This window comes from Seriola aureovittata, chromosome 8, assembly GCF_021018895.1.
Source record: "Seriola aureovittata isolate HTS-2021-v1 ecotype China chromosome 8, ASM2101889v1, whole genome shotgun sequence".
NCBI lineage: Eukaryota > Metazoa > Chordata > Actinopteri > Carangiformes > Carangidae > Seriola > Seriola aureovittata.
In genome coordinates, this window is record NC_079371.1 from 17,299,759 (window position 1) to 17,325,027 (window position 25,269).

The following is a 25,269-nucleotide window of genomic DNA, read 5'->3' on the forward strand; positions in this document are numbered from 1 at the left end:
TATGTAGCTTTTATGCCTTACTATACTATGTCATTTTCATGAATTTTTATGCCTTACTATACTATGTCGTTTTTATGACTTTTTATGCCTTACTATACTATGTCGTTTTTATGAATTTTTATGCCTTACTATATTATTACTTTTTTATCACTTTTTATGCCTTACTAGACTATGACTTTTTGTGCCTTACTATACTATGACGTTTTTATGATTTTTTTGCGTTAATATACAATGACTTTTTGTGCCTTAATATAATATGACCTTTTTTCGAATTCTTATGCCTTACTATACTATTTCGCTTTTGTCAATTTTTATGCCTTACTATACTATGTCGTTTTTATGACTTTTTATGCCTTACTATATCATGTGATTTTTATGAATTTTTATGCCTTAATATATTATTACGTTTTTATGGCTTTTTATGCCTTACTATACTATGACTTTTTATGCCTTACTATACTATGTTGTTCTTATGACTTTTTATACCTTACTATAATATGACTTTTTATGCCTTACTATACTATGACTATTTATGCCTTACTATACTATGTAGTTTTTATGCCTTACTATACTATGTTGTTTTTATGACTTTTTATACCTTACTATACTATGACTTTTTATGCCTTACTATACTATGACTTTTTATGCCTTACTATATCATGTGATTTTTATGAATTTTTATGCCTTAATATATTATTACGTTTTTATGACTTTTTATGCCTTACTATACTATGTAATTTTCATGACTTTTTATACCTTACTATACTATGACTTTTTATGCCTTACTATACTATGTTGTTTTTATGACTTTATATACCTTACTATACTATGACTTTTTATGCCTTACTATACTATGACTTTCTATGCCTTACTATACTTTTTCGTTTTTATGACTTTTTATGCCTTACTATAATATGACGTTTTTATGACTTTTTACGCCTTACTATACTATGTCGCTTTTGTGAATTTTTATGCCTTACTATACTATGTCGTTTTTATGACTTTTTATGCCTTACTTGACTATGACTTTTTGTGCCTTACTATACTATTACGTTTTCATGACTTTTTATGCCTTACTAGACTATGACTTTTTATGCCTTACTAAACTATGTCGTTTTTATGACTTTTTATGCCTTACTATACTATGTCGTTTTTATGCCTTACTATACTATGTCGGTTTAATGACTTTTATGCCTTACTATACTATGACTTTTTATGCCTTACTATACTATGTCGTTTTTATGACTTTTTATGTCTTACTAGACCATGACTTTTTGTGCCTTACTATACTGACGTTTTTATGACTTTTTATGCCTTACTATACTATGACGTTTTAATGACTTTTTATGCCTTACTATACTATGTGATTTTTTTGAATTTTTATGCCTTACTATACTATGTCGTTTTTATGCCTTACTATACTATGTCGTTTTAATGACTTTTTATGCCTTACTATACTATGACGTTTTTATGACTTTTTATGCCTTACTATACTATGACTTTTTGTGCCTTACTATACTATGACGTTTTTATGACTTTTTATGCCTTACTACACTATGTTGCTTTTGTGAATTTTTATGCCCTCCTATACTATGACGTTTTTATGACTTTTTATGCCTTACTACACTATGTTGCTTTTGTGAATTTTTATGCCCTACTATACTATGACGTTTTTATGACTTTTTATGCCTTACTATACTATGTTGTTTTTGTGAATTTATATGCCTTACTATACTATGTCGTTTTTATGACTTTTTATGCCTTACTATACTATGACGTTTTTATGACTTTTTATGCCTTCCTATACTATGTCGTTTTTATGACTTTTTTTGACTTACTATACTATGAATTTTTATACCTTAGTATACTATGACGTTTTTATGACTTTTTATGCCTTACTATACTATGTTGTTTTTATGACTTTTTATACCTTACTATACTATGACTTTTTATGCCTTACTATACTATGACTATTTATGCCTTACTATACTATGTAGTTTTTATGCCTTACTATACTATGTCTTTTTAATGACTCTTTACGCCTTACTATACTATGATATTCTATGCTTTAGTTTACTATGGTGTTTTTATGCCTTACTATACTATGACTTTTTGTGCCTTACTATACTATGACGTTTTTATGACTTTTTATGCCTTACTACACTATGTTGCTTTTGTGAATTTTTATGCCCTCCTATACTATGACGTTTTTATGACTTTTTATGCCTTACTACACTATGTTGCTTTTGTGAATTTTTATGCCCTACTATACTATGACGTTTTTATGACTTTTTATGCCTTACTATACTATGTTGTTTTTGTGAATTTATATGCCTTACTATACTATGTCGTTTTTATGACTTTTTATGCCTTACTATACTATGACGTTTTTATGACTTTTTATGCCTTCCTATACTATGTCGTTTTTATGACTTTTTTTGACTTACTATACTATGAATTTTTATACCTTAGTATACTATGACGTTTTTATGACTTTTTATGCCTTACTATACTATGTTGTTTTTATGACTTTTTATACCTTACTATACTATGACTTTTTATGCCTTACTATACTATGACTATTTATGCCTTACTATACTATGTAGTTTTTATGCCTTACTATACTATGTCTTTTTAATGACTCTTTACGCCTTACTATACTATGACTTTCTATGCCTTACTATATTATGTCGTTTTCATGAATTTTTATGAATTTTTATGCCTTATGATGGCTTTTTAAATATTTCATGCCTTACTATACTATAACTTTTTTTTTTGCCATGATATAGTATGACGTTTTTTTTAAGTTTTATTCCTTACTATACTATGATGGGTCTTTTAAAACATTTTTATGCCTAACTATACTATTACATTTTATGCTTTAGTTTACTATGGTGTTTTTATGCCTTAATATACTATGGTGTTTTTTCGACATTTTTATGCCTTGATATAGTACGACTTTTCTTTTTGACATTTTCATGCTTCAGTATACTGTGACTTTTTTTTTTTGCCTTGATATAGTATGATGTTTTTTGACTTTTTATGCCTTACCATACTATGATGATTTTTTTGTCATTTATATGCCTCACTATAGTATTATATTTTATTATTTAATATTCTGTGCTGTTTATATGACTTCCTATACTATGGTGTTTTTCTGAAGTTTTAATGCCTTGCTATACTATAATATATTTTTTTCACCTTAATATAGTATGGTGTTTTTTGACATTTTATGCCTTACTATACTATCATATTCTATGCTTTAGTTTACTTTGCTGTTTTTATGCCTTAATATACTATGCTGTTTTTTTGACATTTTTATGCCTTATTATCATATGACGTTTTTTTTAATATTTTAATGCCTTACTATACTACGACCTTTTTTTTTTTTTGCCTTATTATAGCATGACGTTTTCTGACGTTTTATGCCTCACTATACTATGATACTTTTTTTGACATATCTTTTTGCCTCACTATATTATGACGTCTTTTGACATTTTTATGCCTTACTATACTATGACATTTATTTGCCTTTATATAGGGTGACGATTTTTGACATTTAATGTCTCTCTATAATATTACATTTTATGCTTTAATATTCTGTGGTGTTTTTATGCCTTATTATACTATAGCGTTTTTGTTTTTTTTCATGCCTCACTATACTTACATGTTTTTTGACATTTTCATGTCTTACTATACTGTGATTTTTTTTTTTTTTTGCCTTTGTTACGACTCCTTTGTTGGCAAGGTAGAAAGGAGACGAAACGACAACCAAAAACTGAATCAAGTAGCCATGTCATAAGTAAAGAAAAATGGTTTATTAAAACAGAAATCTATTAACAAAATACAATTGTGGAGGAGGATGCGACGAGGTGGTTGTACCAAACAAACTGAAAAGTACAATAAAACCGGGCCTAGCTAGACTCAAAATAAAACTTAAACCAAAATCCTGAGTCTTATCTAATAAAGAAGGTTAACCAAAAGTAAATACAAAGGTGGCACCAACCCTAAAACCTAGTGTGTATATACAGAGTGTATATACAGTGCAATGTATAAAGGGTACCCTGACTTACCTATTCCCACCACCTCACTCCACAAACCTTGTTTTAAATTACTTAATTAGCTCAAAGTCACGAATCGAAAACACACAACAACCAGCAGCTCCAGCAAGCAGAGGGAGAAAAGCAGTGACCACAGCACTGCACGCACGGTCCTTTTGTATGGGGAGGTGATTAGCTGGTCCAGGTGCATCCACACTCCACAGGTGCAGGCCAATCAGGCTGATTGCACCTGAGGACAGAGAGAAGGCCAGGCATGTAACAGCCTTAATATAGTATGATGTTTTTAAACGTTTTATGCCTTATTATACTATGATAGGGTTTTTTTTTATCTTTTTGCCTCAGTATACTAAGACATTTTTTGACATTTCTATGTCTTACTATACTATTACATTCTATACTTTAATATTCTGTGGTGTTTTTATGCCTTACTGTACCATGCCGTTTTTTTTTTATTTTCATGCCTCACTATACTAAGAAGTTTTTTGACATTTTTATGCGTTACTATACTATTACATTTTGTGCTTTAGTTTTCTTTGCTGTTTTTATGCCTTAATATGCTATGGCGTTTTTTGACATTTTCATGCTTTACTATACTATGATAGTTTTTTTTTAATATTTTTATGCCTTACTTTACTATTACATTTTAGGCTTTCGTTATCTTTGCTGTTTTTATGCCTTAATATACTATGGCGTTTTTTGACATTTTTATGCCTTTTATAGTATGACTTTTTTTGTCTTAATATAGTATGACTTTTTTTTACTTTCATGTGTCTTAATTTACTAATATAATTTTATGGCTTACTATACGATAACATTTTAATGGGAATGCAGGGTGGTACAGTGGTTAGAAGAATTGCCTCGTAGTGAGAAAAGCTATGGGGCCCTTCTGTGTGGAGTTTGTATGTTCTTCCTGTGCTTGCATGGGTTTTCTCCAGGTACTCTGGCTTCATCCCACTGTCCAAAGACATGCACATTAGATTAATTGCCATTTTTATGACTTACTATACAATGATTTTTTTTATGCCTTACTGTACTATGATGTTTTTATGCCTTAGTGTACTATGACTTATGACATATAAATGTCATATAATGTATTTTCCTATTTCAAGAGTGATGTTACTTTATGTGTCACCTATAGGAGGATATATTAATTTGACATTTATACATCCTCTGGATATAAAAAGATATAAGTTTGTAACATACTCATAGTAAAATGCAACTTTATTAAAACAACATGCTTAATAAAATTCTATATATTTCTATATGATGATCATTATCAATAATAATATATAATTTCTTATTAAGTTTAAACATAAATGTTTATCTTTTATATTTACATATATAATATGAACACATACTCACAGGCTTTGGGATGGATATATATTTATGTAACATGTTTATAATATAAACAGACATTCTAAAATACATGTTTCTATTAGCTAAACATATATGTCAATATATGATATTGTTCCAATTTATAACAGGTGTCATATATAATTTTTACATATATAGGCCATACTTTAAATACATATATTATTTTACTTCATATGCACATATATTTTATATATGGAAATTCAACACATGTATTACATATGGACATTCCTGAATGTAAATTCCAATCTTGTATGTTAATAAACCTTTTGGTTGAGGACATTAAAAAGCTAATCTCTTTGTTTTGGAGGAGTGGCTGGGTTTTTGAGATCTCCACCAATGCTGAGACCAATCCTATGCCGTTGATTGATATGGAATATATAGATAATAGATATATATTTTGATGAACTATTACAAAAGTGCTGTGAGAAAATACTGGAATTAAAGGCAGATCTTAGCAACACTCAGTGAGCAAGGAAAAGGAAACAAGTATTACTTTTATTGGAAGTAACTGCACCTGGTGTTGTGATTACAGCTTCTTTAGTTAGTGTTTACAAAGTAGATATCATTTTTTTCTCCTTTGGTTAGTTTGAATCAACTTTACAGGTGAAATTGCACCAATTCAAAAAATCGACTTTTGCAAATTTTATAAAATTTAAAACTGCTGCTTCTCTGTGAGTTTTGCAATGACACCATGGGCATGGAGTATTACAGCTCTTGTAGTGACTCAGAGCCTCTGTAACGTAGTGCTCCACTGGCCATCCACCTACAGACAAGAAAAAGAAGAGGCTGTTACAGTGAAGTGCCTTAAGTGGCTTAATTCTCCATGTAAACATGGGAAACAGTGCAGCCACTCACATGATCAGGCTACCTTGTTTCTGTTTGATGCCTGTGAACAGAAAGTGATCTAATTAATCAAGGAAATGGGTTGGGTTTCTGTATGAAGTAACACTGCAACACATACTCACGTCGAAGTTGCCATGCGGTAAATGTTGCAACAACCAACACCACCAGCACAACTGGCACCAAAATGGCAGCAAGGTGACTACTATCACCCTCCTTGGCAACCACCTGGCAGAGAGTATTTAAAGAAAGGTAAGATTCACCCACTTGTCTTGCAAACACTCAAGTTGCATTAAGAGGTTTTTACCACTAGGGGGGGCATAAATAACAGAACATGTGAACACTGTTACAATACACACATTTGATTCAATGTTAATGTTACTCCAATTTGTTGGTTATTAAAGTCCATGGTGTTAAACTTACAGAGGAATGAGTGTCAGTTGATGTGGGGGTAGAAGGACTGTCCCTCTGATGACCTGTCAAACAAAAAGGAAAGAAGCTCAGAGAAAGTGAAGTGTTGCCTTTCAGATAGCTGAACAAGCAAAAACAATAAATCCAACAAGAACTAAACTGAAATATTATGAAGTGTATTTCCTGTCAACTGAGGAACCGTGATTGCTTTTAAAATAAAAATCATTTAATATTGTATATTTTTGGGCTGCACGACACATTTCGGGTAAGACTATGATTAACAGTTGAACAATGAAAACACTGGTCATGTCTGGCCTGATGTACCACAGTCACATGCAATGGAAAAAGTGGGAATTAAAAAAAAACAAAAACAAAAAAACACCTGTTTCTCCAGTAGTGATGGTGAGGACATTGCTGGGTTTACTGGTGCCCAGACTGTTCTTGGCAAACATGCGCATGTTGTAAGTTGAAGGATTTATCTCTATTATTGTGGCCTCTGTCTGGTTGGGGCTGAAGTCTACAACTGTCTTTGTGTAATCCCATGAGGCTGTGGGAGAAAAAAAAAGTTTTTAAATAATAACAAATGCCAAAGAAGATTAAGAATGTAAGTTCAGCTTTCCCAATAAAATTACAGTGAAGTACTGTAACAACAATTTAATCAATTCATTAAACTTTTCTCTTACCTTTCAGTGCTTTATACTCCAAGAAGTAGCCTGTAATGGGGCTGTCACCTTCAAAGCCAGGAGTCCAAAAAATGGAAATTGTATTGTCTATGACCCCCTTTAACTCAACTACTGGGGGATCCGGAGGCACTAGGAGACACAAAGCAAACACATTTAGCAAAGAAAAACATAGATTTTTGTTTTTAACCAGATCAGTTTAGTTTTGTGAATTTGCACCCTTTTCTTCCACAGTAGGACAGACGATAATAATAAGTGATGATGATGATGGTGTCATGCACAGACAAATCCTGGAGCTGTGAATAATGGATTTAATGGGACACTAACATGGTATAAATGTAATATAAATTGTAGTTTAATGTTTTATCTCAAATAAAAACATTGTAAGTGAGTAACAGTAGCATTAATTCAGTGTCAGTGCAACAACTTTTAACAGCTTCTTGACATCTTCCTGTCCGACAAATTCTACTGGACCAAGAGCTTCAAGAGTTTACAAGTGGCTAAAATCTCCATATCAAACACGCAAAGTACCTGAAGTGAAACCTGTTGTGCTTTGTGCCCAGTCTGTGGCTGCAGTATCAGGTTCAACTGTTTGTGAAGTTGTGTGAGCTGGGGACAGAGTGAAAACGGTTCAGTCATCATTAATATATATATTTTTTAAAACATCATAAATAAAATGTTTCTCAAGATACTTATTAAGGAATATATTCCTATATGTCACATACAGTACCTGAAGTGAAACTTGTAGTGTCTTGTCTTGTGGCAGCAGTGGAAGTAGACTGAATACTTGTAACTGTTGAAGTTGTGTGAACTTGAAACAGAATAAAGAGAATTTCCAATCTCGGTTAATAACTTGATATTAAACTGGCATCATGATAATAATTAAATTCATCTTTTAGGCACATCTTTATATTCTGCCATATTTCCCAGTTTACCCTCATCCAGAGTGGAGCAGAGAGGTGAAGATGAAGGAGGTCCCGCTCCTGCAATGGTTCTGGCCTGTACAAGCACACCGTACTTGGTAGAAGGCTTCAGGTCCCTCAGGATGACACTCTCCAGTTCCCGTGTGGCTGTCACACTTTGATGCTGCCACCTTTTAAACTGTCTGTTAACAGGGTCATACTCTCTGTAGCTAAGGCTGTAACTTTGCAGAACCCCATTTCTGTGCTCAGCCCTTGGAGGCTAATCAAGAGAGAACAAACACTATTATAGCAGTAAGTATATATATACATATGTATATATATTTTAGTATAAACCATGTCTACCCACAAAAAATGAATAAAAACGGTGGTATGCTGCTTTTCTTTCAAATACAAGAACACATTTTTTTGAGATTGTTGTTGAATGTGTCAACAAATAAAGTTTCCAAATTGTGACTTTACCTTCCAAGTCACTTTGATACTGCGAGACGTGAGGGCCTCCAGTTGTACATCCAGGGGTGGACCCTCTGGTGCTGCATGGAAAACAAATTTTAAAGGTGCCATCCATCAAAAAAAAAAACAGCTCTGCAGTAATTGTAATTATTTCTAAAATAATAAATACTGACTGACTCTACCTGCTTCTTTTGTTGTGATTGTCAGAACATTGCTGGCCTCGCTAATGCCCACGCTGTTCCTAACAAACATGCGGAGGTTGTAGGTCTTGGCCGGACTCAAATCCACCAAAGTCACCTGAGTCAGTTGAGGATTTGCGATTACAGTCTTTATGGCAGTACTCCAGGATGCTGTGCAACAACAATGTATAGATAAGATCCATAAAGCAAACACAAAGCAAAGCACAATTCTGGAAATGTAATAAGCTGGCTTATGTCAAACTTCTTTTAAGGTTATTGGGATAGTTTTCTTGAGCTTACCCTGTTTGTTTTTTAGATCAATGGTGTAGGATGTGATGGGCCTGCCCCCATCAAACACAGGAGCCCAGCGGACAGTGACAGTTCTCTCCTTCACCTCTCTTGTCTCCACCCTCGGGGAATCAGGACTTTCTAAGGAGAAAGAAAAAACTTATACAGAGCTATATAGTGCTGAAAGAATTAGTTGATAAATCAATATATAAAAAGAGAAATTTGTAAACAATTGGATAATCAATTAATCAATTATCAAGCCAATTTTGCCAGACACTTATTCCAGCTTGAATGTGAGAATTTTCAGATGTCGCCTTTGTCTCTGGGAAACATTCTTCATGTTTCTCTGAGCAGGGAGTCACTGGGGCATAACAGTAACTAAACTTTTAATTTTGTCACAAATGTACTTTTCCCTCCCCCCACAGACATTATAATTTATCCCTGTGGGTCTCACCTGCTTCCACAGTCAGCTTCAGATGGTGTTTTTGATCATTGAACCAGCCTGGTATTTCCACACGGCAGCCGTATATCCCTGAGTCGCTCTCCTGAACATGCCTGATGGTCAACGACACATCACCCCTGCCAAGATTACCCATTAGCAGGTAGCGCTCTGACAGTCTGCTGACCACAGATGTCCCATCTGACTTGATCACCTCATTTCCACAGCCCCTGTTTGGGATGGCTGCTCGGCCCCAGCACACAGGAAGCCTGCCGTAGTGCTGAGCATCATAGTTACATGTCAAAGTAACATCTTTGCCCACACTGGCTCTGATGTCGTCTGCAGACACACAACCTGAAAAGGCAGAAAGTCCCGTTGAGACATCATCATTGTTATCATTTAATCATGATTACTTTCATGACTGTCTTACCTAGGTGTAGACAAAAAAGAAGACTGCAACACAAAGGAAAACGTCTGCTGCCCAAAATAATCATTTTACAAATCTGGATCAATCAAAAGATTGGTTCACCTGCTAAGCGACAATAAACCAAACCACAGTCTCGTTTCAGCTTTCAAATCTTTCTAAATCACATGATGCTGTCCTTGAGATGCTCACACAAACAACTTCTGCTGAAGAGGAGTGTCGAAAAGACCTGTTTCCTTTTCTGTGGTTTTAGTTCCCTAACCTAAAAGTGGAAAACTGTTTCATTTTGATGATTAGACAAAGACAGAATCAAGAATATAAACACACTGTCTTCCCTCCTGTTGTTTGTTCTCTAGCCTTGGGATAGATAGATATTCTTGAAATTTTGAACATTGAAACTTTTAACTTCTCCTTGGTTAGAAGAGCAGCTTTGCATCTACAGAAATTCTTCAGTAAAATAAAACACTTTATTTTTTACAGTGAATAAACTGGAAAATAATTTGTTCCAGTGGAAAATATTCGAAACAACTGTAAAGACTCTGTAGCTAACTTAAATCCTAACTTAATGCTATCATCAGCACGTGAGCACAATCACAAGCTGATTTCAGAGGCCATGGACTTTTTGTGTGTTTCTTAGACTGCTGCTTAGTAACCCAGCACAGGAGGTCCTCTTTGGTCAGTCCCAAAAACACATGTGCTACAACTTACTACAACAATATTTCAAAAATAAAAAGCTGTAGAGGTTTTTATTATTATAGTTATTTGTGAGAGTGAAAGCAGGCAAATACATATTTTTTTCTTTTTCTCACCTTTAATATTTTCATTAAAAAAATTTGTGTAATCACACCTGTTGAGTTTAGCTCTACTTTAATAAAAATCCAATCATACTGTACTATATACAGTACTTATTTGTTTCGTGTCATACTCAGATGGCTTGGGTGTCCAATAAGAATAGGCTGAAGTGAAAGAGAAAGTTACAAAGCAGCAACAAATTGGCACATTTCAGATAATTTTCTCACATCAGTCATGAAATCCAAAGTTCCTGTAAACACAGTCTGTCTTCAGTGCATTCCCCTCTCTCATTCACCCCTGATTCCTTGGATTTTTGCTTACATTGCAACACTAATTCATATAAAATTACACACCCCAAACAAGAGCAAAATCAGCATTCACGTAAACTCTTACTAAACTTTATAATAAAAATCCACTTGTAAACAGGAACTGGAACAGAAACTGAGAAAGAGAAACCTTCTTTGAATGAAATGTGAGAACAAGGTCTTAAATTCAGTAAAACAGGTTTTACAACAGTGGAACACATAGTTTTAATTTTTTGTTTGTTTGGGACATTTGAATTGAAAAATAAGATAAAATAATATTTATCATGAAGAAAAATATATTGAAAGTGTGATTTACATGGACCTATTATATAACAATAAGTAAAACAAGAAAATGGTATTACTCAATCAGCAGGATATTGGTGCATTTTGTCACATATTTGCCCTCTTCACCTCAATCTGAGCATCACGGGACCCCGTGAGCTGCTTCTCTTGAGGATTTGGTACATTTCCATTTTTTCTTATATTGACCAACAAAAAAATGGTTAGAAGGTTAACAAATGTCACGACGGACACGTCTTTACACAGTTCCCTAAATAAATCTCTCAGATCTGGTGGTTTTGTAATGCTGACAGTGTCAGGCTTTTGGGCACAGTCACAGATGTTCTACTATGTTCAGATGAATCCTTTGGCAGAAATCTTCCACCTGGTTTAAATTAAAAAGGCAGATGTTAAGTGATATTTTGAGGCTAAAGAAGTAATTTTATCACTAGATAAAACATTGACACTGGATGAATCTGCAAAACTCTGGATTACATTCAATGGAAAAGTTGTATAATGTTCAATGCCAACTGTTCTAAATTTATGAACTTACTCTGGTACTAAATGTTGGCGTGGGATGCGAATTATACTCAGAAAAATCTACATCCAATGTGAAGTGTATTCCTGGTGTAGAAGAAAGAAGGAAGGCACCCTCTCTGACTTCAACTGTGTGGTAGACACCCACTTTGACTGTGTGTTAAAAGTAATCTCGTTGGCACATGAGTCACAAACTATAATCCATTCCACACATTCAGAAAATAAAGAAGAGGATTATGATTATAGTGGAGAAGAAAATAGCTCCCATCCTGCCAATGTCCTCCTCTCCCAGAAGGCTTTGAATTTTTCCTGCAATGAAATTGAATCTGATCGTGAGTGACTGGGTCAATTATAATTGGCATGTAGTTTTAAATATACAGTATATTGAAACAAGTTGAGGAAACTGAACTATAATTTTGCCTCTGTCTCTCACACACACGGGAAATCACTTCACGTTCATCACATATTTTACCATATGAACAATTATTTTTTTGTAATACTAAAATATCACTTTACGCACAAAACATTAAGGTTTCAATAATATTCACCAAGAGCTTCATTACTACCATTTTTTTAAGTAAAATTATCTGCACAGATTTTATATCATCAATAATCAAACAGTATACATGATGATTTTTCATGTTGGAAATAGTTGGAAAACAAATACAAAACACGTACATTAAAGATTTTTAACCAAGATACTCACTTGGTTTTATTGAATTTGCAAAAAACACTTGTGCAGACAAAAGAGTGATAATATGATTCAAAGACAAACAGAGCTATAATTAATTTCAAATATTTTTATTGAGAAACACAAAGCACACGTTGTACTACAGGTTGTTGAATGGACAAATTGCTTCAATTTAACTATGAACAAGTAGCCCCTACGCGACACAGTTGGGCTAGAATTAGCTAAAAAACCATTTGATCTAATATCTCAAACAAAAAGTCTGTGAGTCACTGAGTCAATCTTAATGGAAAATATATTCAAGTCTTAATGCTGCGATTTCCAAGACAAGAAGACTTCCTTCTTCTAAAATCATTATCAGCATCAATGTCATGAAAACTACATTTAAGAGACACAGAGCACCTGAAGTGAAACTTTGTTCCCAGACTGTGGCACAACCTGAAGTGGTCCTGGCCATCTCAACTTTTGACATTGTTTGAACTGGAGAAAGAGTAAGTAAACATTGTGTTTCCCAACCTCATTACTATCTGAACATTAAACTACTATCAAGTTGAAGAATGAAGAATGTTGTTATTGCTTCAAATTATATCCAATATGTTGAGGAGTTCTCACAAACATATAATGTATCTGAGGAGGAGTAGACTTCATGTTTGCTATTGTTGAAGCTGAAAAAGAATAAAACATATTTTCCAGTTCAATAAATACATTTTTCATTTGTTTTGGCCTGTATAAGCACACCGTGTTTGGAAGAAGGCTTCAGGTCGCTCAGGATGACACTGCAGTTCCTGCGAGGCTGTCACATTTTGGTGCTGCGACCTCTTAAACTGTCTGCCTACAGGGTCATAGTTTCTAGATCTTCTAACCTGTCTGTCTATCTAGTCTGTTGACCATTACACCAGTCAAATCTAGTTAGGCACCAAATACCAGGTGATTTACACTGAGGTACACACAGTTATATCTGTTTTAATTTGGCAGATTAAAGGTAATGTTATGTAAGGAGTAGCATAAAGCAGAAACAGTTCAAAAGCATGTAGTTGTTGACGCATTTCAGCTGATGCCTCCACCTGTGATTTCTTTAATCTTGCACTGCTACATTAATTCATGGGAAAGAAAGATACATGTGCAAAACAGGAACAAGATCAGTAAGTCCAAATAACAAGAGGACTTGGAGCAGGAGAGAACTGGTTCAGTGTTTCATGGTTAAATTGTCATTGCCAGCAAACCAAACATTTTTATCTTAACCTGACAAAAATATGGTGGAAATGTTATTTATGTGGAGCTAAAATATATCCAAAATGATTAATTTGTTTACTTACAAGAAATATAGAGTAGTGTACACACTCTCATTATAATCCTTCTCTGTCTTATCTTTCCACACCAAACTGTGTCTCTCACATTAATGAGGGTTCAGTGAAGAAACATCCCCTCTTATATTTTGATGCTGATGTGTAGAGTCCAGCAGGTGGCATTGTGGCCACAGGTATAAACCATCCACAAGCTTTTCAGGGTTGTGAGATCAAATTTGCCATGAAACACAGACAGACAGAGAATAAAAGCAAATAATTTTCTGCAGGATGTTTTTTGCATCTTCTGATGAATATTTACCCTTTTCCCTCAGTCTGAGAACAGTGTTACCCTGTAAGCTGCTTCACTGGAGAAATCTTCTTACTGTTTAACAGATAAGAGTTCAAAAGGTTTCTCACTAAAGCTGAGGAGATGGAAAACGTCAGCACATTGCAAGCAGACACTTCTTCAGCCAGAAGCTCCTTGTAGAAATCTTTGTTGGTGTGATGCTGACCATCACTCAGGCACTGGGACACTTTCATAAATGTTCTCAGCAGCTGAGGCGTTGAGATGCTCAAGTGTCCCCCTTGACTGAAACCTTCTCCCTACTGGGAAGAAATGCAAACATTAAATGATAGTCTCAGTCTGAAAAGGGAAGGCACACTCTCAGTGACTTCGACTGCTCAATAGACACCCACTTTGAGTGTGTAAAATTAATCTGAATGGCACATGACTCACAAGCTATAATCTACTCCACACTTACGGAAAATAAAGACGAGGATTATGATTATGGTGGAGAAAAAAATAGCTCCCATCCTGGCAATGTTCTCCACTCTCAGGAAGGCTTTGAATTTTTCCTGCAATGAAAATGAGGGACTAGGTCAATGATGATTGGCACACAATCTCAAATATGTGCTGTAAATATACAGTACGTTGAAAAATATACTATAAATTGAAAACTAATATACAAATGGGTGACAAATTAAAGTAAAAACCTGAATAAATGACTGGAGAAACATAATGAATGCAGATGCTTCCACAAAGGTGCACTGCACGGTACAATTAAGCACTTAGCATCCCATCATGCTCTGTGGCAGGTATAAAAATGCTGTGCAGGCCCAGTAGAGTCTGAATTTGTAAAGATGGCAAGAGGACTTTGAAAGAGGGATCATTGTTGGCGTACAGATTGCACGAGGTTGCTCAACTAGCTCGTCTTTCAATAGGAACAGTGACTAAAGTGACATATGAAGCTCCAGTCAGGAAGACTATCTCCTACGTATGCCTTCTAAGTCAAATGCTCTTTCCCCCTATCTCTAAACTTCACCAGCTCATTCTCGTTTTCATCCAAACGCAACCTGAAACACTGGCCTTTAGCCAATCACATGTGGGCTCTCAAATTGTGTTCTTTCCCTCGGCTGCCATTCAGCAGCATCTTATTCCTATGGACCGCTTCCTATAGTGATCTACTTCCTGTTCACAATCAATTCTATTTTACTTCAAATTTCTCATTGCCTTTTGTTTCTCTTATTAGTCTCTCCTGGTTGAACTGCCTTTAGATCTGTGGGGAATTGTGGTGGGCACATTTGACCACCATGATGCTCCTGCATTAGTGAGATATGTAAGGAAAAACCGAAAAGCGTCAACAGGTGACGGAGAATGTTGAAACAGGATGTGGTCCGTCTACAGTTACATAGAGAGGGATATTATAATAGGGTTGACCTGCATAAACTCCTCATTACAAACATGAATGCACATTTCAGTGGTGCAATAACATAATCACTGGTCTACAGAGATGTGGAAATTGGTCAGTCATCCTTGACCATCCTCTCCACAAGTGGGTGAGTGCATGTGTGGCGACACCAAGAGAACAGTACAGGCCTGAATGCTTGACCCACAAAGTGAACCTTTGAGACAAGGGTCACTTCCAATCAATACAAAGTTGTTCTGAGTTATCAGCTTTATCCTATGATGATATATTTCAATCCTGATGGGAGTGCTCTCCTCCAGGAGGACAGTGCCCCCATCCAAAGGGCACGAGGGGTCACTAAATGGTTTGATGACTGTACAAATGATCAGTGAATCACATACTAAGGCCTTCACAGTCACCAGAACTTTCAGTTGAACACAAATGAGAGATTTTGGACCGACGTGTTAGCACTTTCCACCACCATCATCAAAACACCAAATGAGGAAATGTCTTTTGGAAGAATGGTGTTCATCTTTCTAGTCGAATTCAGAGACTCGGAGAATCAATGCCAAGGCACACTGAAGCTGCTCTGGCAGCACTTTAGGTTGGTTTTTCCTTTAATTTGTCACCAGTCTGTAGCTTTGTACTCTCTGTTCCTCACTTCCACACTTAACCCACACCCACACATGCACAAAATATCTTTGGAAAGCCACAAACTTATAATTTCCATGAGATATTTCTGGTTATGTTTCAAATTTTAAAACATGATTCTTTAATAAATGTCCTGTACCTTAAAAAGCATAGTTATTTATATCTGCTGTGAATACTTTTTCAAATACATTTCTTCATTTTTAACAAAACAGTACCATACCTCACTTCTGATGATGCCCAGTGTTGGGTCACCAACTTCTGCAGATGCTGTCCATGTTTCTGTTCGGAGTTAAAACCACCAGTGACTACCATGCATGAAGTAAAGTGTATTCCTCAAATGAACTGCAGTGAACCACATTTTGTTTTATCCCTGAATACTAAACAGTGCCAATGAAGCAACTGCTTAACGACATTTAGATTTGCAAAAAAGAGACACTTAAGATCAACAATACCTCCCACTTTTTGAAATATTTATTTATTCACACCTGATTGCTCATCATGTCTCCCACCAGTAAGTGACCAGTCCTGGGTAATAGGTTGTTCCACAGGAGCTGGAAAAAAACATAACACATTTAAGCTCAACTGAAAAACACCACAGACTTCATGATCATCCGTTACAGTTTGCATGAGCATTACCTTCCTCCATGACCAGGTTTGTGTTGGCTTTATAGTCATTGAACCACCCAGGGATCTCGACCCTGCAGCCATACACACCAATGTCGCTCCACTGAGCATTCAGGATGGTCAGGGAGATATCTCCATCTGTCACCCTGCCCAGCAGCTGGTACCTGGAGGACTTCCTGAGGTTTACAGCCCCGTCCTCCGAGGAGAGGATGGTGTCGGAGCATTTGGACCTGGGAACCTCTCCTCGTCCCCAACAGAAACTCAGCACACCGTGACTCTGAGCGTCATACCTGCAGGGCAAGGTGACATTGTGCCCGATGAAGCCAATGACACCACTGGAGGTGGGCGACACTGTGGATGACAGCAATTGATCAAACTGGATGATCCGATGCAGATTGTAATTCTGAAATGGTGAAACCCACCCACCGAGACACACACACACACACACACACACACACACACGGATGCACACACACCCCTCCACCCACAGGCACACTACAAATACCAGAAAACAAAAAAGCAAAGAATATCGACTTACCTCGGGTCAGGATGGAGAGGAAAAAAAAACAAAGACCACGCATGTGTGTAGGCTATTGTATAACAATGTCCTGAAGTGAGGATAAAATGATTTTCTCCCCCCACACACTCCACCGGAGGATGGTGTTATGCACAGAAGTTTCAACTACCCTTTTCTGAAAATCAGGAAGGAAATGACTTTTAGTCTTGTCTACATTTGGTCTTGAGTTCTTCTTATGATGTACCATGAGCTCAGTGGGAGAATGACTTGTCATATGTGCTGCTATAAACCATGTGAGTTTAATCATTGTCCATATAAACTATAAACTATAAATTGGTAAGAACATAGGTGAAAATATTCTACTGTGCAACATATAAAAATACACCATGCACTCCCATGCATGGTGTATTTGCACAGTATGGGATGTTTAAGAAAGGAAGATGGCCCACATATAAACAGGAAATATCATTTCTGTGATTAGGTCATATACTGACACAAGCAGTTCTCAAGAAACCTATTTTTACATAAGTTTATATAGGTTTGCCTGAAAAAAGAGCAAAATCAATTAAGTAACTCCAGGCATTTGAATTCCTTTGCGCTGCTCACAGACTTAGTAATATTTGGGTAAAGTCCCCAGTTTTCCACTCATTACAGTTTCCTCTTATCTTCAGCAGTAATGGCGGTAACTGGAGTAGCAGTAATAATAGTGGAAACACTTTGGAGAATGTTGTTTTAATTTGGCTGTGATGAGTTTTTCTGAAGACTTTTCTCTCTGCTGGCCACATTTTTTTAAAGTCATCCTGTCCTTGTCCATGCATGTTTTTAATTTCTGTGAAAGTCTGTGAAAAAAAAAAGAAAAAAGAAAAGTGCAGCAGTTTTATCACCTATCAGCTCTTATTTTCCCTTTAGTTTCCTGAACAAAATGCTTCAGCATCATCTTACCAATCCCAGTCTGACTTTCAACCTCATTTTCCCTTCTCCAATTATTCCTTTTAATTCAGTGTTTAAGATGATATGACTGTATCCATTTGCTGCCCTTTATGAGTGAAAACAATACATTTCATAAAATCCTGTTGGGTTTAAGAGACTGCTCTCTTCAAAGTGACTCATAAACTTGAAATGATCCATTGTATTAGCTTAGATCCCTATGACACTGTAGACATTTGGTGTTGGGCTCATGCTTTTCAGAGAGGCAAAACATTCAGTGTCGTTCTTCTTCAAAGAGAGTTTTAACATCTTTACCCTTTAGACTATGACATCAAAAGGATTGAATGAAGAAGATAAAATAAAACCCATAAAACAGTCAAAAGTATGTTGTATATGAATGGAGTTTTTCTGGTAAATATGTTTTAATGCTTTTCATACTGTAAAACATTTCAAATGTTTCCTCTCATGTAAACTTAAAACAATTTGTGATTTTTGATATATTTTAAACATTTTTAATTACTGCACTTAATATATTGAGGTATTATTGTCTCCAAACATCTCATGTAAACGCCATCTTGACTTTCTAGTCCTGAGCAAAACCCGTCTTTTAAATGTCTGTTAAACGTCACAATGTCAGTTAGCCGACATTGTGTGTTGACCTCAACCAGATTTTCATTTCAAACCAAATTTTAATGTGTCTGACAATATCTCTGCTGCATCTGTTTTGAATCCTTTTTTTTTCACTGTCCATTGGGAGTCCTTCCACATTATAGCAGTGCAAAACTAAATGGCTGGTGCTTTTATCTTTTAAGCGAGTAGATAAAATTTTACTACAGTCATACAATTTCTATAATTTGTTCATTCTGAAATTTTGGCAACATTTATTTTTTGACTGCAAGGCAAAATTGGAGGAAACACATTTCAGTGGTTTTCATTAAGGACTGCAGCGTGTGTGTTCATGTATATGTGCTGACAGCAGGTAACATTTATGTTTCAAGGTCACTGCTATACGAGCATCACTAATGGAAAGGAAGAGTCAGTGTGTGTATATGAGGACAGCAGCCTAAGGAAAATATTTTGTCTTTCCCAGCCTCTTATCTGTCCCCCATTCACCTCCACCTGTCAAAACTGTCATCCACCAATGAGCTGCTTGACTGCTCCATAGATCACTGTCCTCCCACGACGATGTCCTGCGTTTTGTCATTTCTCTCAGCTGTGAATCAATTCTCAGATTCAGCCAATTAACAATAAACATAGTGAAACTGAAACCTTTCTCTCAACGTCTTTTAAAATGTGGATGTGTGAATTTGTTCTTCTTACAAGGTTCACAGTTGTGTTCCAGTTGTTTAAAACAAATAATAGATATGATAGTAATGCTGAGCTTCTCTCTGTGGTGGTATTTACAGTAATTGTTTTTAAATATTATGAAAATGAGGGTGAGCCACTGTGCCTGCACTACAGCAGTGACTATAAGACCACTGCTTCCACACTTCTATTACCTTGTTCAAATTCTGCACTGGTGGAACAGGAGTCGTGTTTTTTCTGTTTGGGTTCAAATTGGAGCCATTGACAATTTGCTTTACTGATAAAGGTTTTAAAAATGGCATTCAGAGCAGAAAAACTAGTCTGGTCTGAGGCCAAAGTGTCAGCACTGACAAATCTATGGCTGGGCGACTTTTGCTGATGTCTGATAAAAATGGGAGCAAACCGAAAAGGAGAAGTGAGATCGCGAAGGTCAGTCTGAGTCATTTTTAGAAGTTAGTGAAGGAGGTTTATAGTCGCTGCCTGGTCAGCTTCATTTCTTGAAACCTGAACTAAAGCACAGAGAGGGCTGATCTTGAGTTTGTCTCCATGAAATGTATAATCTTGATAGGTGCACTAATGCAATACATGTCAATTTGAGGTTTCCTAAGGTGATCCATCACAAGACGTGGATGAGAGAAAATATTGATTTGCAATATTGCTGACATTAGCGGATCCATTGCTACCTTTGAGGCAAACATGCTGAGCCGTCAAACAGCTCCTTGGTCCGTCTGATGACCTCTACTCCCTCTGTGTGTTTGCCTGATGAGAACCATCTGCTGGGGGCAATATGGGACAACAGCATTGTTGCAGATGCTTCTGTCCTACACTCCAACTGAAGCACATTTAACACGTGTTTACCACTCCACATATCAAGGTAACGTACACAAACTTTAACAGGGATAAAGTGGCTTCATGTAATTCTTCAGGTACGCATGTGTCTATGTGATGTCTGCACGACTTACATGTATATAAGGTCATTGTTAAATGACTCGTGGAAAAGAACATACTGTTTATGAGAGCTAAGTTAAATATTTTTACTTTAAACAACGGAGACAGGTTGCACTGCAAAACCCTTGTGAAGTGCAGTGTGAAAATTATTTATTCATGTATTCAATGCTCGCTGCTCTGATGAAGACCTTGTGGTTGCAATGTTGAGCAAATATTTTGGTTTGACAGTTTTTATGTGCCCACTGCTGACCTTGGATGACAGCTTGTTTTTGTCTCCTCCTTGTCAACGCTCTCGGCTAGATAAGATAAGAAAGACCACAAAGACCACAAAGACCACAAAGACCATCGCTAAGCTCCCAGAGTAAATGTTACTGCACCAACTTTTGCGGTCATCTTCTTGACATTGAGCTGAGGCCCTGTTTGAACAATTCACATCTCAGCCACCTTAAAGAGATAGTTCGGGTTTTTTTGACGTGGGGTTGTGTGAGGTGGTCATATATAGTCCGTACATTACATACAGTAAATTGTGATCAGCGCGGTCCCAGTTAGGAAAGCCAACCAGGGCACAAGGAGAATGGCAGAGCAATGTGTTGCTGTGTATGCGACCACAAGAGAAAAATGTGTTTTAGACACTTTAAAAAACGCCCACTGAAACAATCCAGTATCCGTTTAAATGTACGCCTCATGTAGACTATTTTCAGCAGTTTATCTTCTTTTTTCAACCACTGAACTACCACATTCTTACACAAAAGCGGACATACAGAGTGCACTGTATTATGCTGCTTTCTGATTCACTCAGCTGACCTGCGGCTGCCCACTCCATAGATACACTTGTGCGTAGGAATATGGTAGTTCAGCAGTTGAGAAAATGTAGTACCGAAAGAAAGTGGTGTTTTCAAAGGAAGATAAACTGCTTAAAATATTCGACATGATTTTTAAAAGTGTCTAAAACATGTTTTTTCTCATGGCCCTGTGCGCAGGAACACATAGCTCTGCCACTCTGCCTGTGCCCCAGTCAGCTTTCCTAACAGGGACCATGGTGATCATAATGTACTGTAGGTAATGTACCGACTTATATGACGACCTCACACAACCCCACATCAAGAAATCTGAACTATCCCTTTAAGGTGGATTTATAGTTGTGCGTTACAGCAAAGATTTGGAGCCATACTGTACCACATACTGTAGGGTTAATTTAGGTAAAATTACCACTTTTTTAAGTGAAAAAAAGAAACCTGGTCATCTTCACATGCGGTTAAGGTTAGGGGACGATTATGGTGAGGCTTAAAAAATCAAATGACTGTTGGTTGGAAATGGGAAACGGTCTGTTTCATTGTTCCATCCATCCTGACCGGTTTTGGAGGGAACTGACAAATGACGATATCAACAATGTAATTTACGTTTAATTTGGAGGACTTATGGGCCACAGCTGTTGTGTACCTCATCCAAAATGTAACAAGACATAGAGAAAAGGCGATAGAGCAGCTAAGGATAGGCCACGTGAACGCAGCAAGAACTGTGATCAGTCAGCATGGGAAACTTGTGTTTCTGATGCCAGCAGATTGTTGACATGACAAGTCTGTAGTCTTCTCCGCACAGTAACACACATAAATCAATGCCATCTCCACTGCAAACCGTCTGCTCACCACAACCCACACTCTCTATCATAGTGAATGTAGCAACATAATTATGGCAACGGCACAGAAGACTCTCATGTTCAGTAATGACTAATGAGTGAACACCGACATTCCCATCGTGGCTTAGATCACAATGTGAATGAAATAATGTAAACACAGTTATTCTGGAGCTACAATTAAATTGTAATAAGGCCCATCAACTTGTGAACTATAAATCAAAACCTGCATCACAAGTATCCACAGTGGGACCGCCATTAACCCCTCACATCAAGTATTAATCCGGCTTTAAACTTTTCAAAATCTTTCTATAAAGCCACAAAATCACTTGAAGGCTATGGGTTTTAAATTGATTTAATTTATCTGTGATTCTTTATTGAAAGAATATATATATTTCTAAAATTGTAATATTCTTGGTTTTGTCACTTTTCTCAACCATGAATGAGATTAAGTCCAGAAATTTTCTTCACTGACAAGAGATGATTGCGGAATTTTTATGGAGCAGATGTGGGAGAATCAAGTGAGAATAACTAGTGTATAAATGGAATATAGAGTAGTTATTCTCAGTCAGTCTGTTTCTCACCATTCATTTATTTCTTCTTTTCTATAAAAAAAAAGGCACATGCTCTAATTGGTCAGTGTAAGTGTGTGTACAATTCATGCATGAAGGATTTATGGCTACTTCTCCCAACAACTGTGGGGCCCCAGCCCTTTCCCCACTTCTTACTTCCCACCCTCGTCCCTCCTGAGAGTGTGTCTCAATATCCCCCCTCCTCTCTCCTATTAATATCCCACTAGGGAGACTAGCGCTCATGGGGAGTTTGGGAGCGGAAACGCCTCCAAGCACTCCTGGAAGACACAGAGCTGGATGAGGGCAATGAAAAGAAAGAGGGATCGAGATTAAGGCAAGTGAGGAGAGAACTTCCATCTGAATGTGTGAAAGAGGATTAGAAAGCGTGAGTAAGGAGGGGAAACAGGGTGGAAGTGAAAGAAAGAGGAGATGTAGTAAGAATGAGCAGCAAGAATGGAGAAGTTGGCACAGGACAGAGTTTAGAAATTTGTGCCAGATAGAAATACACCTTACACTCACCAGTACAATTGCCTGAATGATTTTTAGTGAAAGAAGAAGTATTCATAATGTCTTCTCTTAAAGGAAGAAAAACTTAATCAATGTAATTTTACACTGAACATTGCCAGTGTTCATAGTCTTCTCTTCTTCCTCCCACACCCAATGTATTGGGACGCTGCCATGAGTGCCATTACCGTCATTGCAGGATCGTTGCGTTGTGGGAGATACAGTTGCAAGAGTGTTTTCCCACAATCAGAATCTTTTTCTTTTGATAACTTATCACTCTGTGGTGTTCGTGGTCATCTCTTCTGCAATCTTTACAGAAAATAGTTTGGTCCAAAAATGGGCATGAGAAAGGTAGGATGCTCAGACTGTGCCTCCGTGCCTACACAGAGTGAGGAAGCGAGGCACTGCGGCGGGATCTGAAGATACTTAACCAACAGCATTCTCATGAGTTCAATCTTCTCCGGCACAATCGAAGGGGAAAAATGTGCAAGCATAAACATGCCCTTAAAGGAAAGCTGATTAGGGATGTACAGAGAGGAGAGGCGCTCCTGACCCGAGGCTGATCCAGATCCAACTCTTTCCGTCCGCTGGGAAACAAAGTCCTCTTTTCATTTCTCACATGGCCCAGCCACCCCTGCTACTAACACAGAACAGAGGGATGCTGAGAAAACCATGCGAGAACATGAGCAGGGGACCAGTATGGGAAAATGTTTGGACTTTTTAGTTTTTACACGTCTGGGATAGATGGGGATATATATGTCTGTGCTTCACAACACAAGTCCACCCATGCAAGTGAACTGAAAGCTCAAAACAAAGACATTAAGCAAGTGCAAGATAGAAGTTTAAGTCTTCTTGTTCGTCTAAACCCCTGCAGCTTTTATCAGAGTGTTTTTTCCTGTCGGTGCATCCGAGCAGACAGAGCCTGACTCAGCCACAATACTGTGTATCAGCCCAAGGCCATGAGTCTTCAGTGCTAAACACAGCAAGAGTCAAGGTTCATGAGAACATTTGTGTTCTATCTATGTGCAAGTGTTTACACACAGACACACACAGATGCATACATGCATTCATGAAGCTAAAAAAGATCATTTTCATCCAAGGTCGCTGGCCAAGTGACTCACAGTACATCTCACATGAAGAACAAAAAAGTCCTTGCATAGTACGATTGAGTGGAAATGTTTATAAAACAATAAAAATCGTCACCATCCGTCTCTTGACTCTCTTTATTTTTTTATTCTTCCTGTTGCAAACCAGCTATCTATTTAATCTTTTAGCTTGCAATCTGACTGAGCTTAGCAAACAAGTATGTTGTCTGTCAGCAAAATGCTCCTGCCAGCGACAACATAAAAGCTCCTATCATCAGCTTGTCACAGTGATATGCCTAAATATGAGAAAAAATAAGGAAAGGAGGTTTTAAATGTTTTTAAATATTATTTCATTTCAAAACATTTTGAAAACATCATGTATACATATATATATATATATATATATATATATATATATATATATATGTGTGTTTTTGCACTACATTAATGGTTGTAAGATATGACAAGTGACAGCACCCTGGTTAAGGTCTTTGATAGTACGGCTGTGGTGTTTATAGTTGTTTTTGTTTCGAAATGGCGCATTGTAAATTTATTTTTCATTTTTAATATGTAGATTAAACAAAGCTAACATTAGCTACTAAACCAGCACATATTGCCAAGGTGACAGTTAACGTTCATGTTGAAAGCAGGGTGCTGGATTTTATACACTATGAATATGATTAAGACACATTGTAAACATTTTATCTTACCAAAAGAAGGAGAAGGGGGAGAACCCTACATGCACGTTCACCTACTTCAGGCCATGGAGCAGGTTTGTTTGGATATTGCAGTTGAGGTTTACCAGTGGTGGACAAGGCATACAATAGACGTTTTCCTCCACTACCTGGCTGCGAGTAATAAT

At 36.6% G+C, this 25,269-nt stretch overlaps 2 protein-coding genes across 3 annotated transcripts; both read right to left on the minus strand.

Moving 5' to 3' along the window:
* Window positions 1-5,909: 5,909 nt before the first annotated feature.
* LOC130173114 (cell adhesion molecule DSCAM-like) lies at window positions 5,910-10,241 on the minus strand. 2 transcript variants are annotated; one of them, XM_056382052.1, is made up of 14 exons: window positions 10,175-10,241; window positions 9,661-9,999; window positions 9,219-9,347; window positions 8,922-9,089; window positions 8,749-8,819; window positions 8,302-8,548; window positions 8,097-8,177; window positions 7,898-7,975; window positions 7,370-7,498; window positions 7,069-7,233; window positions 6,699-6,751; window positions 6,401-6,503; window positions 6,291-6,321; window positions 5,910-6,198 (listed from the first exon to the last, which is right to left on the minus strand). In XM_056382052.1, exons 2-14 carry the CDS (start codon window positions 9,800-9,802, stop codon window positions 6,141-6,143), a joined length of 1,455 nt encoding a protein of 484 aa, XP_056238027.1. In that variant the 5' UTR covers window positions 9,803-9,999; window positions 10,175-10,241; the 3' UTR covers window positions 5,910-6,140. The 2 variants fall into 2 exon arrangements, with proteins under 2 accessions (XP_056238027.1, XP_056238026.1); XM_056382051.1 differs by having other exon boundaries at window positions 10,076-10,240.
* Window positions 10,242-12,767: 2,526 nt separating this feature from the next.
* On the minus strand, window positions 12,768-17,611 carry LOC130173448 (T-cell immunoglobulin and mucin domain-containing protein 4-like). Its single transcript, XM_056382728.1, has 6 exons — window positions 17,455-17,611; window positions 16,929-17,267; window positions 16,778-16,843; window positions 16,513-16,571; window positions 14,718-14,811; window positions 12,768-14,562 (listed from the first exon to the last, which is right to left on the minus strand). Exons 1-6 carry the CDS (start codon window positions 17,495-17,497, stop codon window positions 14,471-14,473), a joined length of 693 nt encoding a protein of 230 aa, XP_056238703.1. The 5' UTR covers window positions 17,498-17,611; the 3' UTR covers window positions 12,768-14,470.
* Between the last annotated feature and the right edge of the window lie 7,658 nt (window positions 17,612-25,269).